General features: G+C 42.9%; 1 protein-coding gene across 9 annotated transcripts in view; it reads left to right on the top strand.

The window, feature by feature from the left end:
* The window catches only part of ATRNL1 (attractin like 1), a 1,081,427-nt gene that overhangs the window by 352,917 nt on the left and 707,772 nt on the right, over positions 1-20,738 (top strand). For all 9 annotated transcript variants that reach the window (XM_073354269.1, XM_073354267.1, XM_073354264.1 and 6 more), the window contains 2 exons: positions 13,064-13,282; positions 19,299-19,436. In XM_073354269.1, the coding sequence (XP_073210370.1) occupies positions 13,064-13,282; positions 19,299-19,436 (357 nt within the window). The remainder of the gene's footprint in view (positions 1-13,063; positions 13,283-19,298; positions 19,437-20,738) is intronic.

Below are 20,738 nucleotides of genomic sequence, written 5' to 3'. Positions count from 1 at the left end.
CTGCAGAGCATATCGGGCCACAGACTGAAGTTGTTCATTTAAAAGCCCTAATGCATCAGCAGTATGATTCAGAGCAATTTCCAATTGTCCAGAAACGTTTGCTATTGCCATCTCGAGCTCAGTTATACCTAACCAAGGTATAAGTGCACGTGTAAATCGGTGAAAACCAGAGGGCCGTTCAATCAGGGGGTTGTAGGTGAACTTTCGTTTGGACCGGTGTATAAAACTTCCCAGATTTGTTATTCTGGGGGCATTAACATGAGGGTGTACTGTTAGTCCCTCGGGTACTGCATGTCCCAGTGAACACCTTCCAGTCCAACCTACAGGGAGATATTTATATGCCTTGTCCCCACAAATAAAGAACAAGCCAGGTTCTTTACTAAGAATAGGTGAATAAGGTCCTCTGTGCCACCTACCCCCCTCAGGTTTAGGTATGGGTTGGTGATATGGAACACAATATCCCATCTTAATGTTAGTACAGAGCAAAACTATTAACAAATCTTCTAAAATTTGATCTGAGCGAAAAAGTCCATTTTCATTACACTGATCTAATAAGGAGTTAATAGATTTGATTAGCAATGGGTTATAAATGTGTCCGGAACTGGGAATAAAGAACAGTGATTGGTCATACCAATCTCTGCTTTCAGGGTATCTACTCATATTCAGGGGAACAATTGTGGCATTATATATGCTAAAAAGGGGTCTATGTTCAAGTGTGCCATTGATGGGACCTTTCCAACATTTTAAAGTCCTTTTGTCGCTCATGGGTGGGTAGGTAGTCCAACCCCCACTTTTCTGATCAAATACAATTGTATGGGCACATTGCTGCTTATCTAGACTACCCATTTGTATGTCACCCTGAGTTTCAAAACAAATAGGGTATACTTCTTTAGATGATCCCGTTACATATTCCACAGGCTGTCCCCAAACAGTGCGATACCATTGTCTCACCTCCCCCGAGTCATTGCGAGGGTTGTTGGTGTACCATGCTGGTCCCCACTGAAAGATGTCACTTTTGTTCCACCAATCATTTAGGCTGAGTGGTACAAATTCAAGTCCCAGTCCATTGGTTGAATCTAGCAAGGTGCACATCCAGCAATTTGTAGCACCAGCAGCTGAGGCGATGGTTTGGATTGCTCCCCGAAGAGGATGTTCTGGTATTGCCAAGGTGACTGGAGCCAACAGAAGGATCATGAGGGCTTGCAGGAACATATCTCTGGTGGGTCGTGTTCTAGCAAAAAAACTTATTTTAAAACCAAAAGCAAAAATTACACCTGCTATTATAAGTAATGGCAAATATATCAACAGTCCATAGTAGTCTCTAGTGATCAAACAGGTCTGCTGCATGATCCATTTTGCTGACAGGTTAGCTGGCAGGTTGCTCGGAACCATGGGACCATTCCTGCAATAAATCACATGGTCAGCCGGTCTTGGATGCGATCCAAGCCTCTGTAATGGTTATTAGCCTTTTATCAGCATTTAAGGCACTCCATACACCTTTCTCTTTATAGGCATGCAAAACGCAGGTAAAGGTTCCCAGGGCTGGGTGTTTAATCACAACAGTATCTCCGGGAGCATACTTGGAACTGTGCAGTGGTGTTCTGGCAGGGGAGATAGCTTTCCCTGTAGGGAAGAATCCCCTGCTGATTGGACTTCCTGTAGGAGTCTGTCTGTTGTTTAATCTCTGCACCACTTCGTCCAGTCTGTCTCCCCATGTGCCATCAGTAGGCTTCAAGTGATTCTTTAGCAACCCATTCCAGCGCTCGACCATGCCATTAGATTGAGGTCGATATGGAAGGTGGAAGGTCCATTGGACTCCATGGTTAAGGGTCCATTCCCTTACAAGTTTATTCTTAAAATGCGAACCATTATCTGATTGGATTTCTTGAGGCATTGGGACAATTGCTGTTAAGCGGTTTAGTCCCATAACTGTGGACAACCCTGTTGCCAATCGGGTTGGATATGCAAAACCAATCCCTGAAACAATTTCTACTCCAGTCAAGATGTATTTCCACCTCTGCCTTGTAGTGGGCAGTGGTCCGACATAGTCGACCTGCCAGGTTGCCCATAGTGTTTTTCCATCTCTTAGCCTGGCAAACCTTTGTCCTTCTGCTATATGTTTTCTAGTCTCAGCACAAATAGTGCAGGCTTGTACCAGGTCTCTAGCCTGTCTGTGGGTGATAGGCCACCCCCTGATATGTGCTTGCCGCACTAACTCATCACTTCCTGTGTGTCCTAAATTATCATGTAACCATGAATATAAGCGTTCCGATTCTACTTGTGTGGTAAAGAGCTGGGCAGCTGCATCAGCTAAATTGTTTAACTGTGCAGCTGGGGTATTATTCCTCTGATGAGCTGAGACATGTCCTATAGACAGGGGTTGTTGCAGGGCATGCTGATATAACCACTTCCAGTATTCCAGTCCCCAGACTGGTTTACCTCCTATTTCCCAGTGGTTATTTTTCCAGTTAGTGATCCACTGAGTGGCACCTGCCCATACCGCATAGGAGTCCGTATATACTGCGGTGGCTCCTGCTTCACAGGCCAGTTTAATTGCAGCCAATTCTGCACGTTGTGCTGACCCATCAATTTCAGCAGTTAGGGGTGCTGCAGAGGTGTCTGCAGGCACTGCTGTAGCTTTTCCCTTCCATTTTCCTTTTACCAGCCTGGCACTGCCATCAGTGAACCATACTCCCTCAGGCTTAGAAGGATCAAATGGGGCAGCATCCTTAATGGGAGACTGCTGTGGAGGTAGGCGGTATTCATCAGGCATTCCTACTTTCCATAGGGATTCCTGAATCATAGTGGGGTTTTGTGCAGTGTCTGCACTACCTACCCTGTGGTGTATGTAAAGTGCCCATCTTTGGATAGTCATCTTTTGTGCTACACCAGGTGGTAACTCTTTCCCTTCCAATATAGGTTTAATGATTGGAAGAGGAGTGTGAATTGTGATGTCCTTATCCTGAGTTAATTCCTCAGTTTCTCTCAAGGCTGTGTAAGCTGCCAAAAGCACCTTCTCATAAGGTGTGTAGTTAGCCTGTGACCCTTGCCATGACTTGGAACCAAACTGAATTGGTCGTCTGGGAGCAGTGTCACTGTCTTGCCAGAGAGCATAAGACATTCCAGTGGCTCCCACAGTTAGGTACAAATGGAATGGGGCTTCAGGATGTATGGGACCCAGAGCCTGATAGGTGTGTATCTCCCCTATCAGTTGCCTGAGGGCTTCCTCATGGGCAGGAGCCCATTCCCAGGCAGCACTTTTCTTTAACAAATTGTACAATGGTCTGGCTATAATGGCAAAGCCAGGTACATGTTTTCTCCAAAACCCCAGGGTTCCCAAAATCTGTCTCAATTGATCTTTACTTTCAGGGGAGGGTGCCCAATTTAGCTCTTGCACAGTGTCATTAGGCACAGACCTCCTACCTCCCATCCATACAGTACCTAAGAATTTTATCTCTTGGGAGGGACCTTGGCATTTCTCAGCTGGTAACTCTACATTAAGGGCTTCTAGTGCTCCTTTGATTTGATTCATAGCCTCCTGTACCTCTTCTGAGGTTTTCCCACCTATTAAGATGTCATCAATGTATTGCACAGTTTGTACATTGTGTGGCAGTATAAGGTCATCTAGGACCTTTGCCAGTGCCCCATGGCAAATAGTGGGTGAGTGTTTAAACCCTTGTGGCATTCGGGTAAAAGTGTATTGTACACCTTTCCAAGTAAAAGCAAATCTTTCCTGGTCAGCTGGTTGCAAAGGGACCATGAAGAACATGTCCTTTACATCTAATACTGCTAGCCAGGGTTTATCCCAGGTTTGTATGGTGTTTACAATATCTGTTATGCTAGGGACTGCTGCAGTTAATGGTCCAGTGTTACTGTTTAGCTTCCTATAGTCTATAGTGAGTCTCCATTTGCCATTTGGTTTCTTGATGGGCCACACAGGAGAATTAAAGCGAGAGTGGGTACGAATTAAAATTCCTCGCTGTTCCAAATCTTTGATCAGGTCAGTAACAGGGCTTATGGCCTCAGCTGGGACATTATACTGCTTTATGTTTGTTACTGTTGAGGGCGGGAGAGCAGGTGCGCTGCTAAGTAAGTTTACAGAATAGTGGGGAGGGCTTTCCTCTTCCAGGTGGGTGGCATGAGGAACAGAACTGACTCCAAAAGTCCATCTTTCCCCATTAATCCTTCCCTTCTTTCCTCTTAAAATGTCCATGCCCAGTATGTTGGCATTGCCCAAAATCACCTCATATTTTCGGGGCTGATGGTGGGATTGCAAGGGGATATCCAGTTTTATCTTAACTAATGGGTAAGTTATGGTACTGCCATTTACCCCTGTAACAAGTACCTGCTTTCTGCCAGTAGGTGGCGAGCCCTGAAAACTTTCTCGCTTAATCATGGACCTTTGAGCCCCTGTGTCCATTAAGAAAGGAATAATGTGTTTGTCATTTACAGTAACATGTATCCGGGGGTCTTTTGCTGTTGTTTTCTCCTCTTTGGATTTAAGCTGGTTTATTAGGAGAGGAGATTGACCCCCGCAAGCTAGTTTCCCTGCTCTGGTAACTCTTGCAGTTGCCGCAGCAATGGAGTATACCGGGTGTCTGCAGGTGGGGAAAGAGGAGAGAGCTGCAGAGGTGCACTGGGAGTAGCATTAGTTGTCTCCCAGTGAGCTCTTTTAAAGGTGGTGAATAATTTTAGCCGCTCTGTGGGCAGTCCATTTATCACATCTCTGGGATAACCTAAAGCCAGACATTGTCTCCACAACTTGGCTCTAAGCTCCTTTTCCTCCTGGGTTGGCTCTCGCTTGTTTTTATGTCCTTTAGATGGTGCCCCCTTGTTTCCCTGAAGGGAACGCATCTTAGCTTTGCCTGTCAGTGCTCTGATGTCTCCGAATTCTCTAAAGTATGACACCAGAAGGTTTAGCAGTACCCGAAAGGTACTGTTATGTGCTGCAGCTTCTGATCTAAGGGACAGTGCCATAGCCCTGTGGTTACTCGGAACTCCCTTAAGCAGGGGTCTGAGATCATCTACATCTACCTGACCCTCCCATGGGCTTTCATAGGCTAACTCTTGAGGGTTTTGGCCAAGCATGCTAATAACAGTCACAGTTAATAGAGCTGTTTTTACCTCATCTATGTTGGTCCAGTGCATTACTGGGGGTTCATCTCGGTCTGCTGGGTAAATTCCTCTTGCCCATTGACAAGCCAGAGACCAAAGTGTTTTAGGGGTGTTCCCCTCTGAATGTTCCAGGAATATTCCTGCACCTAAGTTAAGGCGCTCAGTTTCTTGGGCTGTCAGGCGTATATATCCACCCCCAGTGTCCCAGAGGCGGACCAGCCACTCTATTATACCTTCCTCAGGCTTTTTAGCAAAATCTCCCTGGATTGTTTTTAACTCCATGGGAGTATATTGGCGGGTGGTAATTTTGGTAAAGTGTGTTGGAGCTTTACTCCCTTTTCCCTTTTTACCTCCCTTCTTTGTTTTTGAAGAGGTGGATGGATAATTGTCATCCCCTTCTTCATCCAGCTCTGCCCCACTCAAATTTTCCTCATGTTCTTCTGATTTGTGATGTGTGATAGCTGGTCTTAATTTTACAGAGGGACCTTCCTCCTCAGAGGAGGGGGACTCATCTGCTGAATCCCAAATGTCTCCATCCCATTCCTCAGGGTCTAGCCAGAGAGCAGTCTCAACTTTAGCCCGGTTGATACTGCGTGTTTTAGTCTCCAGCTTTTCCCTTCGTTCTATCCCTTCTTTCTCAATTAAGGGAAGTAATCTTTTCTGAAGATGTACCATATCCCTATTCAGTGTTCTTACTCTGGTATCTAAATTCTGGCATTCCTTGCGCAGTGTGTCCCCTTCCTGTTGTAGCCTATTAAATTCTATTGCCAGACTATGATACTCCTTACAGGCAGCTTGCCAAATATTAGTAAGCAGCCATATACAAGCACCTTTTCCTTTCCCTTTCTTCATCTTGCAGGCAGTTCTCCAGTTACAGAAATGCTGCCAGATCTCTGCTGGTTTTCCCCAATATTTCTCCAGCAGTTCTTTGCTCCACAGAGGATTTCCCCATCCCTCTTGGGTCAAACTTTTCTCTAGCTCAGGGAATTCTGTGGTGTTTATCATGACTGGTTTCATTGTGTTACTGTAGTGCAGCCTATATCACAATCCTGTTCGTGACGCCAATTTCTGTTAGCCGACGGCCAAGGATGTTTGGTGAGGTGCCAGCTATGCCCGTTTATACCATCCGTGACTTTAACCGCTAGGACGCACTGTCCCTTCGCGGCGGGCAGCCCGGGCTAGGCTGACAGATGCCCCAAGGTCCTAACCACCCGTGACTTTAACTGCTAGAGCTCAGAGCTCCTTCGCACCTGTCAGTCAATCCTGGCTGCCCGCTGGGAAGGAGCTCTGAGCTCTAGCAGTTAAAGTCACGGGTGTGGAGAGGCTCTTAGTGCTGCCATTGGGGCACCTGTCAGTCAGTATTGACTGCCCGCTGCGAAGGAGCTCTGAGCTCTAGCAGTTAAAGTCACGGGTGGTTAGGACCTTGGGGCATCCGTCAGCCTAGCCCGGGCTGCCCGCCGCGAAGGGACAGTGCGTCCTAGCGGTTAAAGTCACGGATGGTATAAACGGGCATAGCTGGCACCTCACCAAACATCCTTGGCCGTCGGCTAACAAACCTCTAGGTCCTTTTCTGCAGAACTGCTGCCGAGCCATTTGGTCCCTAGTCTGTAGTGGTGCATGGGATTCTTCCGTCCTAAGTGCAGGACTCTGCACTTGTCCTTGTTGAACCTCATCAGATTTCTTTTGGCCCAATCCTCTAATTTGTCTAGGGTCCTCTGTATCTTATCCCTACCCTCTAGTGTATCTACCTCTCCTCCCAGTTTAGTGTCATCTGCAAACTTGCTGAGGGTGCAATCCACACCATCCTCCAGATCATTAATGAAGATATTGAACAAAACCGGCCCCAGGACTGACCCGTGGGGCACTCCACTTGATACCGGCTGCCAGCTAGACATGGAGCCATTGATCACTACCCGTTGAGCCCGACAATCTAGCCAACTTTCTGTCCACTTTATAGTCCATTCATCCAGCCCATACTTCTTTAACTTGCTGGAAAGAATACTGTGGGAGACCATGTCAAAAGCTTTGCTAAAGTCAAGGAACAACAGGTCCACTGCTTTCCCCCTCATCCACAGAGCCAGTTATCTCATCATAGAAGGCAATTAGATTAGTCAGGCATGACTTGCCCTTGGTGAATCCATGCTGACTGTTTCTGATCACTTTCCTCTCCTCTAAGTGCTTCAGAATTGATTACTTGTGGACCTACTCCATGATTTTTCCAGGGACTGAGGTGAGGCTGACTGGCCTGTAGTTCCCCAGATCCTCCTCCTTCCCTTTTTAAAGATGGGCACTACATTAGCCTTTTTCCAGTCGTCCGGGACTTCCCCCGATCGCCATGAGTTTTCAAAGATAATGGCCAATGGCTCTGCAATCACATCCGCCAACTCCTTTAGCACTCTCGGATGCAGCGCATCCAGCCCCATGGACTTGTGCTTGTCCAGCTTTTCTAAATAGTCCTCAACCACTTCTTTCTCCACAGAGGGCTGGTCACCTCCTTCCCATGCTGTGCTGCCCAGTGCAGTAGTCTGGGAGCTGACTTTGTTCGTGAAGACAGAGGCAAAAGAAGCATTGAGTACATTAGCTTTTTCCACATTCTCTGTCACTAGGTTGCCTCCCTCATTCAGTAAGGGGCCCACACATTCCTTGACTTTCTTCTTGTTGCTAACATACCTGAAGAAACCCTTCTTGTTACTCTTAACATCTCTTGCTAGCTGCAACTCCAGGTGTGATTTGGCCTTCCTGATTTCACTGCTGCATGCCCAAGCAATATTTTTATACTCTTCCCTGGTCATTTGTCCAGTCTTACACTTCTTGTAAGCTTCTTTTTTGTGTTTAAGATCAGCAAGGATTTCACTGTTAAGCCAAGCTGGTCGCCTGCCATATTTACTCTTCTTTCTACACATCAGGATGGTTTGTCCCTGTAACCTCAATAAGGATTCTTTAAAATACAGCCAGCTCTCCTGGACTCCTTTCCCCCTCATGTTATTCTCCCAGGGGATCCTGCCCATCAGTTCCCTGAGGGAGTCAAAGTCTGCTTTTCTGAAGTCCAGGGTCCGTATTCTGCTGCTCTCTTTTCTTCCTTGTGTCAGGATCCTGAACTCAACCATCTCATGGTCACTGCCTCCCAGGTTCCCATCCACTTTAGCTTCCCCTACTAATTCTTCCTGGTTTCTGAGCAGCAGGTCAGGAAGAGCTCTGCCTCTAGTTGGTTCCTCCAGCACTTGCACCAGGAAATTGTCCCCTACACTTTCCAAAAACTTCCTGGATTGTCTGTGCACCGCCGTATTGCTCTCCCAGCAGATATCAGGGTGATTGAAGTCTCCCATGAGAACCAGGGCCTGCGATCTAGTAACTTCCGTGAGTTGCCGGAAGAAAGCCTTCTCCACCTCATCCCCCTGGTCCGGTGGTCTATAGCAGACTCCCACCACGACATCACCCTTGTTGCTCACACTTCTAAACTTAATCCAGAGACTCGTTAGGATATAGATATTCAGGCCTGTCTGTAAAGGCATGTACTCCAAGAATTTAGGTGTTTTCTTATCACTTGGCTAGTTAGAGGTATAAAAGAAAGAATCAAAATCACTGTCTGCCAGTGTAAGGTCCTTCTCTTACTGTGACAGTCTGAGGCCCTGTTCTTAGGCTAAGGCCTTTGGCTAAACAGCAGAGGCAGCCATAAGCTGGGAAGCGACCGGTCACATCCTCGCATTCCAAACTAGTCACATTGAAATAAGGTGCTATTGGGCCGTTAGGAATACAATCCTGTCCTGATAGTGCCTGTCACCTCCAGAGAAAGGGAAGTGCCTGGAAAATGTAAAAGGAAACTTAGTTTGATAGCATCCTGTCTGGCAAGAACTCACTTATCAATAGCTGGGATGTGAAATCCTCACTTCTGTATTGTTTTGTCATTATAGTTCCCACTTTGCTATTGTTTGTCTGTGTAATCTCTGTCTGGTTCTGTGATTGTTCCTGTCTGCTGTATAATTAATTTTGCTGGGTGTAAACTAATTAAGGTGGTGGGATATAATTGGTTACATAATCATGTTACAATATGTTAGGATTGGTTAGTTAAATTTCAGGAAAATGATTGGTTAAGGTATAGCTAAGCAGAACTCAAGTTTTACTATATTGTCTGTAGTCAATCAGGAAGTGAGTGGGTGTGGGGAGGGGAAATGGGAACAGGGAATGGGGGTAAGGAAATTGGAATCATGTTTGGCTAAGGGCAGGAATGGGAACAAGGACACAGGTGTAAGGCTCTGTGGTGTCAGAGCTGGGAAGGAGGACACTAAGGAAGGAAACTGGAATCATGCTTGCTGGAAGTTCACCCCAATAAACATTGAATTGTTTGCACATTTGGACTTCGGGTATTGTTGCTCTCTGTTCATGCGAAAAGGACCGGTGAAGTAAGTGGGTGAAGGAATAAGTCCCCTAATATCTTGGTGCCGGTGACTGACTCGGATGCATCACATTGGATAGGTGAGTGGCAGCCTGTAAGTCCCCCTCCCCAACAGTCCACGCAGCTGCTTGGAGGGGATATCGCGAACTCTTGTGATGGTAGTTGCGGGTTCTGGCAAGCCAGGGTAAAGGATTTTTTGGATAAATGGATAAGGAAGAACCAGGGCCCATACCAGGTGCAGGGGTCAACCTGGGATGAGATTAAAAAGGAAATGGAGGAAGTGTTAGGGGACCCAGAGGGATGGGGGGTGGCTGAGGAGTCCACCCTCCTTGGTATATGGATACTGTTCCTGTTTAAATAGAAGCAGGAAACTAGTCAGGACCGCAAAGTTCCACCAGTCAGATTCCAGGACTGGAGTCTCCTGTCAGAGTTGAACTTCTAGTTCTGGTAACTGTTAGCAGGTCATGAGGTGGTGGGTTGGAACTCCTGAGGGCCAGACTCTTTGGTAGCGCTGACAGGGCCTGGGCCAGAGCCCAGTGAATTGGAACAGCCCTATCAACTCGCACCCTGCATTTCAAAGGTCTTAATCCGCTGACGACTAGGCAATGCTCCCCACAAGTGACAATCATCACAGGGGCCCATCTCATGTATTAAGATAAGTGGTGCAGACTTATCCACTTCTTCAAAAGTTTTATATCAGCCATAAGTAGACATGGATGGACAGATGTTTCATTCTGTAGGATAGATTATGCTCAAAACCTATCCGTTTATCTTCGAAGTACTCTTTGCACAAATGGCAGAGTGATTATAATGATGAGCACTATCTTACATAATTTATATATCAGTAAACTAACCCATAAGAGAACAATACATTCTTTACTCTGGCTCTTCAGTTGAAGGCCAGAATTAAAAATCAGCATGCAAGGAAATATGCTATATATTATTTGAGCTTCCATTTTTTGCCTTTCAATAACCTAGGAATTAAGTTTTTTGTTTTTTTTTTAACAGCCCATCTCAGTTCTTGTCTGTATGCATTCTGGTTCCTATCTTTGAAGGGGGAGTTGGACTAGATGATCTCCTGAGGTCCCTTCCAACTCTGATAGTCTATGAGACTTGAACATTCTATAATGTTGCTACACCCTAATGTATGGTTGAATGGGTATGTGTTTGTGAAGGATCCTCGTAACTTTTCCATCAGGATAGATTCATGATGGGAAGGGAAGGGACCAAAAGGAGGAATTAAAATTTCTAATGAAACCAAGAGGTTATTTGTAAGTTAGGGAACTAAAGGAAATAGCGGTGGAAGCCCTTGACTCTGGGCTATGCTTTCCCCTGTTCATTCATCAAAACCAATTTGTTCATATTCAGAGTGTAGTGTAAAGCCTATTTATTTACAAAGGGTTTCACCTGATTTCCTTGAAGAAGAGTTTTGAGAGGGTTTCCTTGAAAGAAAAGGTTGAGTTTATTGTGGTTGGAGAAACTTTTCTTAGTTTTTGCCATTGTGTTAATTTAGTTTTAAATTGTTATTTTGTATATGTATATGCCCTTAAAAGGTTTTGATAGTTGCACTTTATAAATTTAAAAATAAATACATCTTTGTTAAAATCCTTCAGTGTAACCCTGAAAGAAGGCAATTAGCTATTTGTAGAAGGTTTGAAGGAGGGCAATTGTCGCATTTTAATATTTTTAAGATATAAATTGTAGCGGGGGTGAAACACAAACTGGGACTGTGAACTAAAAGTCTCCAAGCAATTTTTAATGACATCTACACAGCAAAAAGAAAAGGAGTACTTGTGGCACCTTAGAGACTAACAAATTTATTTGAGCATGAGCTTTCGTGAGCTACAGCTCACTTCAAGCTCACTTCACTACAGCTCACTTCAGCTCACTTCACAAAAGCTCATGCTCAAATAAATTTGTTAGTCTCTAAGGTGCCACAAGTACTCCTTTTCTTTTTGCAAAGACAGACTATCACGGCTGTTACTCTGAAATCTACACAGCAACGCGCCTGCACCCCCCCCCCCAACAAAACTGAACAGCAGCAAGTTTTCAGAGCCTGGGTCAACTGACTAAGGCTTATGAGGCTTGCACTGCTGGGCTAAAATAACAATGAAGACATTCAGGCTCAGGCTGAAGCCCAGGCTCTGAAACCCAGCAAGGGGGGAGGGTCTCGGAGCCTGGGCTCCGGTCCAAGCCAAACATCCACACAGCATGAGCCGAATCAGTTGATGTGGTCTCTGAGAGTCTCTGCTGCAGGTTTTTTTTTGTTTTGGTTTGTTTTTACTGTGTAGATGTACCTACTGCGGTATTGTTTTCTTAAAAAAACAAAAAACAAAAAACCAGTAACTTCAGAACATGAACTTCTGTTTGTTCTAAACTGGGTATTCCACATTTGAGGAAGACTGCTTGTGGGAGACATGCTCATTTTAAATTAAATGAAAGGATGCTGTGTAGAAATTTTTTTTAGAGGTAAAGATTTATAGGTAACAGCACAGTTGAATAACTCAGTTGATGACAATGTGGGGGAGAAAGGGAGATTTGATTTTTAGTACCCAAGTAAATGAAAGCTGACTTACTGTTACAGAAAAGAGACAATAAGATGGAGCTTCATTAAAATGAAATGCAATTCTGATCTGTAGTTTGAGAATATTTTTTTAAATGAATATTTCATGGTATGTCTCAGAGATTATCATTAGGAGTCGGCAGAGTGTTTAGTAAAAAATCCAAAATACTCAATGTTCTTTGGTAATTGAAGCTCAAAATAATTTATAGGTTTGAGTCTGAATGATCACAATTTGAACATTCCCCTTCGTGATTTGGATCAATAACCAGAATTTGTTGCAAATTTGATTCTGTAGTTTTCCTAGTCAGCCAAGACCTTGATCCTACAAACATGCATGTGCTTAAGTCTACGCACATGTGTATCAATGTAAATGGTTGCATGATCTGGAGCAAAGTGTGTGTATAGCTCTATTGAGTATTGGTAGAGAGAGCTGAAAATTGATCCTCTGCCTCTCTGTCTTTGGATAGCTGCAAGACTTCCTTTTGCTGCATAGTTACATAATCCTCATGTGGCTTCTATGAGCGTCTGGTTCAATGAAGTAGGGGATAGCCTCTTGCTGTCACCCTAAAAAATAAAATAAAATCTTCTCTTGCTGCAAGGGCACCTTTTTATTATTTTTGCTGAATCCAGTTTCTTTAATCCACCGCATTTTTTGCCCCTTGATCATTACTTAGAATTTGAGCGGGTTTTTTATTGTGCAGATTATTTCTGTATTCAGTTTGCTGTGGTGTTGTACAGCATTTCTTTTCTTTTCTTTTTTGTAATTATCTGTTTTGATGATCACCTTCATTTTGCTGCCTCCCAAAATACAATTTTTAAAAAGCATTGTTACTGACCAAGCATGGAAATGTTCTTTCCAAAAGATTTTTGGAAAGTTATGAGTCTGAGAAGAGAGTATAATAGAATCTATTTACCCTTTTAAATGTACTAGTAACCTTGTATAGTACACATCTTTTAAAAATTGCATTAATATTATGTTTTGTATAATACAGCTCAAAACTGCTCTGGATTGAGGACCTGTGGGCAATGTTTGGAACAGCCTGGATGTGGATGGTGCAATGATCCCAGTAATACAGGAAAAGGGCATTGTGTGGAAGGATCTTCAAGAGGGCCAATGAAGCTTGTGGGGGTGCACTCCAATGAAATGGTTCTTGACACTAATCTTTGTCCAAAAGAGAAAAATTATGAATGGTCTTTCATCCACTGTCCACGTAAGAATTTCTGATTTATTTTATATTTTGACTTTTTTTTCTTTATTTGAATAGTATGTATGAGCTCTTAATGTCAAATGAGAGCTACAGCATGTAAGGTTTTGATTGCTTTTCTATTTATATAGGTACACAAACAATACCAAAAATTATTTTAAATAACATAATTAACATTTATACAGGGTCTTACTGCTGACACCAGTGCATGTTTTACCTCATGGAAGTCCGTTTGCTGTGGGATTAGGTGCTTTCAACAAATGGCGATAGGCGGTTCAAGATGAGATGCCCGTATAGTATGTAGAGGTGACCTAATAGTGATATGCATCTGAAGTTCTTTGGCTCCACTGCATCCTTCACCAACTTCAGGACTGTCACAACATGTGCTCGTTGCAACATCTTGGACACTTTGTATGTGGTTAAGCATGTGTGAAACAACTTGAGTAACCAGTTCTTTGTTGCTTGTCCAAAGTGTTGGATTTGTTCAGTACAAATGTCATCTAGATTGGAGGGTTTACCATTTCTGAGGACATTAATTCTGGAGGTTAATTTGGTCATTGTGTACTATGTCCCAAAATTATAATTCTGTTGGTAGTCTTACCACTTACACAGTGCCTTGGGTTATTTGTTCAGTGTCCTGCCATTTTCTGGGACGTGGTATGCAAAGTGGTTTGCAGTAATGTAATAGTGTTGCTCTGCCTTCCTTGGATAATTGTTAAGTTTCCAGATGGTTATCCATGATTTCTTGTTGCTGTGGATCATGTCCTTGCTTTCAATTAGATTCCGCTATGACTTCTGTTTTCCTCCGTTAGTGCAGAGACCAGTTCTTTACTGGCTGCAATGGTATCCTCAGCAAATGGGTCTGCTTCAAACTTTTACTTGTATTTTGTGTGTCAATTTTATAACTCAGACGTTAGTCCTGGCATGTAGTTTGTTCTGCAGTCTCATGGAAAGTGCTTCTTTGAGACAGTGTGCACCACGATGACAAACTGGTCATAATTTTGTGCTGTTGGTTTGATCTTTCTTACAATGGCATCAAGGTCATTGGTGAAGCTCTTCCTTTCCACTTTCTTAAAATTAAAATGGAGCCAGAGTGGTACTGAGTTTGGTATTATGGCTTCACTGATCTGTATGGCAATGGGCCAGTGTTGTGAATGTGGAATCAGACTCAAACTAAGTTTGTTATATGAACCAACTATGTTGTTGCTGCCAAATGCCTTATCAGGATTGTAGCACCATTTCCATCGGCTGCTGTTGAAAGAACTTGTGAGTTTGTGGTCTTGAATTAAGCTCAAGTGGTGCATATCTGTCCACAATTCAACTAGTTCACCATTTTAATCAGTTATACTATAGCCCTATTTGACACCATCACCTGCATTTTGTCATGTTCGAGGTTATGTGGGCGAGTGAACTTGAATTGTTTGCATGGTGGTTTGTAGCCAGATATGATATAAATGTCACCAGTGTCTACCGTCAAGACTTCAATGTAATTCTTATCAGTCATAAATGTTGTGTTGATGACAAGATCAGGTTTGATGAAAATGGTGCTGCTATATTACTTGTGTGATCTTTCAGTGGTCAAGTTCATCTTGAGTATCTTTGTTAATCTCTCTGCATTTCTCCTGGAGACATAGCAGATGGCAGTTGTTGTCAGCACACAATTTGGCTATAAGATCTTGTTTGGCACCTGAGAGTCCTTCAACATTTTATGATATTGTTAGTGCCAACCCTGATGAGGACCCTTCTGAATTACACTGATCACTCGGTCTGTGTTCAGTTATACTGGTGACTCTGTTGGTTTGCAGGCATAGACGTATTCTTTGGTTATATTATAGTGGTAGGTGTTCTGCAGGATTTTTGTTATGGAAGAATGTTACGCACTGTGAAGCGGGAGGAGGTGGGGGTGGAAACGATCCTAGATCTTGCCCTGTGATGTCACAGTTTGGTTCTGCGGGCACCCCACCCTCAGTTCTATCAGGGTTCTTGGAATAATTTGCTCAAAGACCAGAATACTTAAAGTACAAGTATGTGGGGTCGTATATATTATGTCTTCTCAAAATACAAATTCTTTGGCCTCTGAGTTCCAAACCTTGTTTACCCTTAGGTCAGGAGACTAACAACCTTCCTTCTTGAGTCCTGTCCTGTGATTAGGGCCAGCTTCCTCCAGTCCTCCACTAGCCAATTTAGAGTTAAACAAAGGAAAAGTTTAATATATTCTTAATGCCGATGAGTTACGATAAACTAGCTCTAAACAGCCACACAATGAACTACAGCAGGTGCACTCTCTGTAATACAACAAGATTCCATTCAATTTTCCTGTTTTCACATGCTTAGAAACTTTTGTGCTGAAATTCTGCCTGAAGGTGCATATTTTTAGAAAAATTGAGGAAAGATTGGTTGATCAATTATGGATTTTCAGAAGAATGAAAAATACAAAACTTTTCTCCATTGGAAAGAAGGGTCATTTTGAGGAGTGGAAATACCTAAGAAACAACAGAACTTTGAAATTTCAAGCTGCGTATGTAATTAGGCCTAAGTGAACAACTTATACCTTTTTAAATATGAACAAAATCTTTTAAAAATATTATGAAAATGTGAGACTGATGCTTCACAGTAAAAACTTGTTAGCTAGCATGTAAAAATAGAGGCAGTGCACATGCATACTGAGGAAGTTAACTGCACAGATATTTGGTTATAAGAATTTACAGGCACATCTGCTGAAGCAGGAGGCAATTGTAAACTCAAGAGGTTTCAAAGCTTCACAGCCAAGAGTGCTATTGGTTGTTGCACAGTAAATTGCTAAATTCCTACTCTGCAAACCTGTTAACTCTTAAGTGAGAATCCATGTAATTTATCTATTTATCTATTCTATTTATGAATACCAGTCACCATAGCATCTAGATGCTGAACTCAAATAACAAAAGCAGGAGAAGTTTTGAAATGGATTTTAATTGGACTTTGCTCTTGTCAACCGAGGGTACAGCTACACTGCTTAAATTCATTCCCTCTTTTTCTCTTCTTTCTCTTTATTTTGTCTTCAGTTCCTGTTATTAGGAGTAGAGTGATACAAAACGAGTATGTTTTATGCTGGATTCTGAAAACATTCTCATAAGGGGCTCATTGTTATCTCTTTCAGTAGAGTACTCCACAGCCTGGTGCCCAGTAGCTAAGATTGTTGTGCTTCTGATTCTACAAACATTTTACCCTAATATTTTTGGTTTCTGTAACCCTTGACAACTTTGCTTTCTTGGTATGGAGAGGCAATCACTTAAACAGCCAGATTGAGGTTCTTGAAAATTAGAACCAGGATTTTGAATTTTACCCAGAAGTGAACAGGAACCAGTGGAGTGAGCTGGGTATTTCTGCCTGCATTGCCTCCATCTCTGTATTGTGTCCTAGGTATTTATAGATGTATCCTTACACCACCTTTGGAAGTAGAGAAATATTATTCTCATTTTCCAGGTGGACAAACCGAGACACAGAAATTTTGACTTGTTCAAGGTCACTCAGGAGGTCTGTAGCAGACCCAGGAGCTGAATTCATCCTTAACCAATAGATCGTCCTTTCCCATTAAACTTGCTTTTTGTGACTGGTCTTGCACAAGTGTAGTTTTTGATTGGGCCTAAATAGAGGGAGCTAAAGTTTTCCAGTTTTGAGGTGATGAATGTGTGGATCTCAGTTGACAAGCCCTCATTGGAAAGGAATGTAGGTCTACCAGTAATTCAGAGGTGGTGGAAGCATTTCTTGCACTGTTGATGCCATTTTATGAAGAAGAGAAGAGAAGATTCCAGTACACGCTGTCTCGACAGATGCTTTCTTGACAGGTTGCTGCGAGGGTCTTGGTAAGCTCCCTTACTCTTCATACCCGTACCACTTCCATCTTCCTGATTTGATAGTTGTTCTTTCAGAACCTTCTCCTAGAGCCACTGTGTCATCTGTGTGATGGCACTAGCCATATTAACTGAAGAGATGTATGATTAGGTGCTGTCAGAATGTTGGTGGCAGGGTAAGCCATGTAATCACACAGCTTCTTCCAGGGGTCTTATTTGTACTGAAAAGGAGGGAGAATAGGCTTTATCTTGTTGATAGTCCACACAGGAGGGCTCTGGTGAAAGAGGAACAATTTCCCATCAGCACTCTTTGGGATCTATATGAAATGAATTATCTTAATGTTTTTTTTTTTTTTATAACTTCTACACTGCTGAGTCTTGTACACAGGTCAGCAAACTCAGGGATTGATTGTGCTGAAGATTGTAAACTGGCTGAGCAGTATGACCATTGAGGTTTCACTTCTGTCTTCAGCCATAAGGAGGTCCTCTTTCAGTTTTGCTAAAGGGCTCTCTTTCTCTGTGTGCTGAGCTCTGATTGTGAGGGATCAGATATGCTAATAGAGTGCATTAGATGCTTTTGTTGCATGGTCATAACCACTTTTTTATAAGTTTTCCTAAGAAAAGGGAGGTTAGAGATTGGGTGGTAGTTTGCAAGCTTGTTAGTGTCTAATGGTTTCTTAAGAATGCACTTTGGGGGTCAAAAGTTAATGATTTTGGTCATTGGTGCATTCAGTGCTTCTCATTTTCACCAGGCATGATGAACAGGGTTTGGAGTCACTTAAAGTGGTCCTGATGTATCTTAGAGCTTTCAGTGCCCCAGCTTCAATGATAGGGCCAAATCCTTTCAAGGAAACTAGGATGGCCCTGGACTTGTTTTTAAAATTTGTCCTTTCCCCCCTGTAGCAACCTGTATTCAGCTGTTCGTTTGTTGATTGTTTTTTTCCCCAACACACTAGTCCAAGAGCTCTTCACAATGGATAGTACTGGTGTCTGGGATTTAGTTAAATCTTGGTTAATCAACTGATTAGCGATATTGAAGTCTTCATGAGTGACTGGTAAAATTTATGGCAGAGGAGAAGGAAGCTTTTTTGAACTATGAATGAGGTCTGGATTCAGTCAGTGTCAGTGAGACAAAAGACTGTCCCTCAAGCCCTCAAGTCACTATTGTGATGGCTGCTCGAATACTGTGTCAGTTCTGGTGTCTCTAATTCAAGAAGAATGTTGGAAAAATTTGAGACTGTTCAGAGAAGAGCTGTGAGAATGATTGAAGGATCAGAAAACCTGCCATATAGTGATAAATTGAAGGAGGTGAATTTATTTAGCTTGTCAAAGAGAAGGTTAAGGCCTGACTTGATTATAGTATAAGTACCTACATGGGATATAAATATACAGTAATGGGCTCTTCAATCTAGCAGAGAATGCTATAACACGATCCAAGGGCTGGAAGTTGAAGCTAGATAAATTCAGACTGGAAACAAGGTGTAAATTTTTATCACTGAGGGTAGTTAAACATCGGAACAGTTACCAAGGGTTGTGGCCAAGTCTCCATCAGTGACCATTTTAAAATCAAGATTGGACATTTTGTAAAATATATGCTCGAGGAATTATTTTGGGGAAATTCTATAACTTGTTTTATACAGGAGGTCAGACTCAATGGTTAATTGCTAGACATTGGTGCCTTATGGCCTTGGAATCTATATATTTAACATTTCTGATCATTTGTGAATTTTTGTCACAATATTGTTTTAAATTGGTTTTGTGTTAATTTATCTTAATAAAGGGGTTTTCAAACTTCATTGCACTGCGACCCCCTTCTAACAACAAAAATTACTACACGACCCCAGGAGGGGGGACTGAAGCCTGAGACCAAAGTCTTCAGCCCCAGGCAGTGGGCTGGGGCTTGGGCTTAAGCATGGCACTAAGCTTTGGCTTCAGCCCTGGCCCCAGAAAGTCTAAGCCAGCCCCAGCGACCCCATTAAAATGGGGTTGCAACCCACTTTGGGGTCCCAACAACCACTGTCTTAATATATATCCTAGTCAGCAATTAACATTAAAATATTCAGAACTGCAATCTTCTGTATTTTTTGTAGTTTGAACTTTGTTTTCATTTTTTTCTCTTAATTATTTGTACTCACAATAATTTTGTTCTCAGAAGCAAATTAGGTAATGCCTTTTTCTATTTTGTATTCCAGCTTGCCAGTGTAATGGGCACAGCACCTGCATCAGTGGCAATATTTGTGACCAGTGTAAAAACCTAACTGCAGGAAAACAGTGTGAAACATGCATGCCAGGTTACTACGGGGATCCAACAAATGGAGGCCAATGTACAGGTAAGTATCCTACCAGAATCAAAAGACACCTTCAGCGTTATGAAAGTATCAAAGACTAAAATATTGATATAGTATTATAGATGTGCTGGACAGCTAACATTGTGATTCAAAGTCTAGATTTTGCTTTCTCGGAGAATCTTCACATTAAAAACATTGTGTAACAATTGTGATTTTATATATAAACACAAAGAGTAAGACTGTGGTTTTAATACACAGCTTTTATTGGACAGGGGAGAAGAGCTATGCACTGGTAGCAATACCTAAAAGTATTGTGCTTGAGAATGGTAATATACCTTTGGGCGATGTGAGACAGTGTAACCATCTCTGGCTTTTCAGGGATTCTGCTGCCATTGTCATGCAGGACTCTTGCTGTCCCTATGTTCCTTGGGTTCAATAACCAGAATACTTCTGGGTACCTACAGAGAGCTACAGCAGGGAGCTTGAGAGGTGCTCTCCTCCTTTGCTTCTGCGCTTGTACAGGGCTAGGTATAGTCTAACTCCGATCATTTTCTTTTTACTCAAGAGGTTTTGTGTATTTGAAAGATATTTATCATACACGATGTTCATTCTAATGAATAAAACAAATAGGTGTTACTTTTATAAAGGCAAGATTTTCTCTGAAAAGTAACTGTAAAATGGCAACTGCTTACTCAACAGATCTGCCCCCTGTTTGTGTTCTGTGATAAAGTCAGACTAGATAGCTACCAGGGTGTGGTGGATGGCAGATATATCATGGTAATGGTATAGAATGGTAAAGGCTCTTTCTTCTTTAAGTGATTGCACATATGCATTCCACTCTAGGTGTGTGTGCACCCCTAGCACAGTCATTTCTACTCTTCCATCGACCTGGGCACAGGAGTACCATCGAATGCATAGCTAGGAGGTCACTGGTGACCTATGCTGGTCCAGTGTCTCTTTTGGAACCCGTGGTTCTCCTCTTCCCCCCCCCCCCACTTCTCCACCCCAGTTTCCAGGGCTTATTCCAGGCCATCTTATTTGGTGGCCTCTGAAAGAAGAGTAGCATTGTCCCATCAAGCCTGGTACCGAACTGCAAGAGCTGCTCAATGGGATCCTGCTGAGGCAGAAAGAAGCTCTTCCTTCTACAGTTGGTGCTGGTCTCCTCCCCAAATGAGGCAGTCTCTGAAAAGTGCGGGTTGCCTCCCCTGGATGACTATAAGGCTCACCAAGAATTGTTGAAGAGGGTGGCCTTAAACCTGGGCATATAGGTGGAGTCGTAGTGAAAGAATCCTTCCACATTTTAGCCACTGCAGACCCATCAAAAGTAGCCCTGCCTCTCAATGA

Source organism: Lepidochelys kempii, chromosome 7 (genome assembly GCF_965140265.1).
Source record: "Lepidochelys kempii isolate rLepKem1 chromosome 7, rLepKem1.hap2, whole genome shotgun sequence".
Classification (NCBI taxonomy): Eukaryota; Metazoa; Chordata; order Testudines; family Cheloniidae; genus Lepidochelys; species Lepidochelys kempii.
The sequence above is the reverse complement of the archived record's forward strand: the minus strand, read 5'-3'. Positions and strand labels throughout refer to the sequence as shown.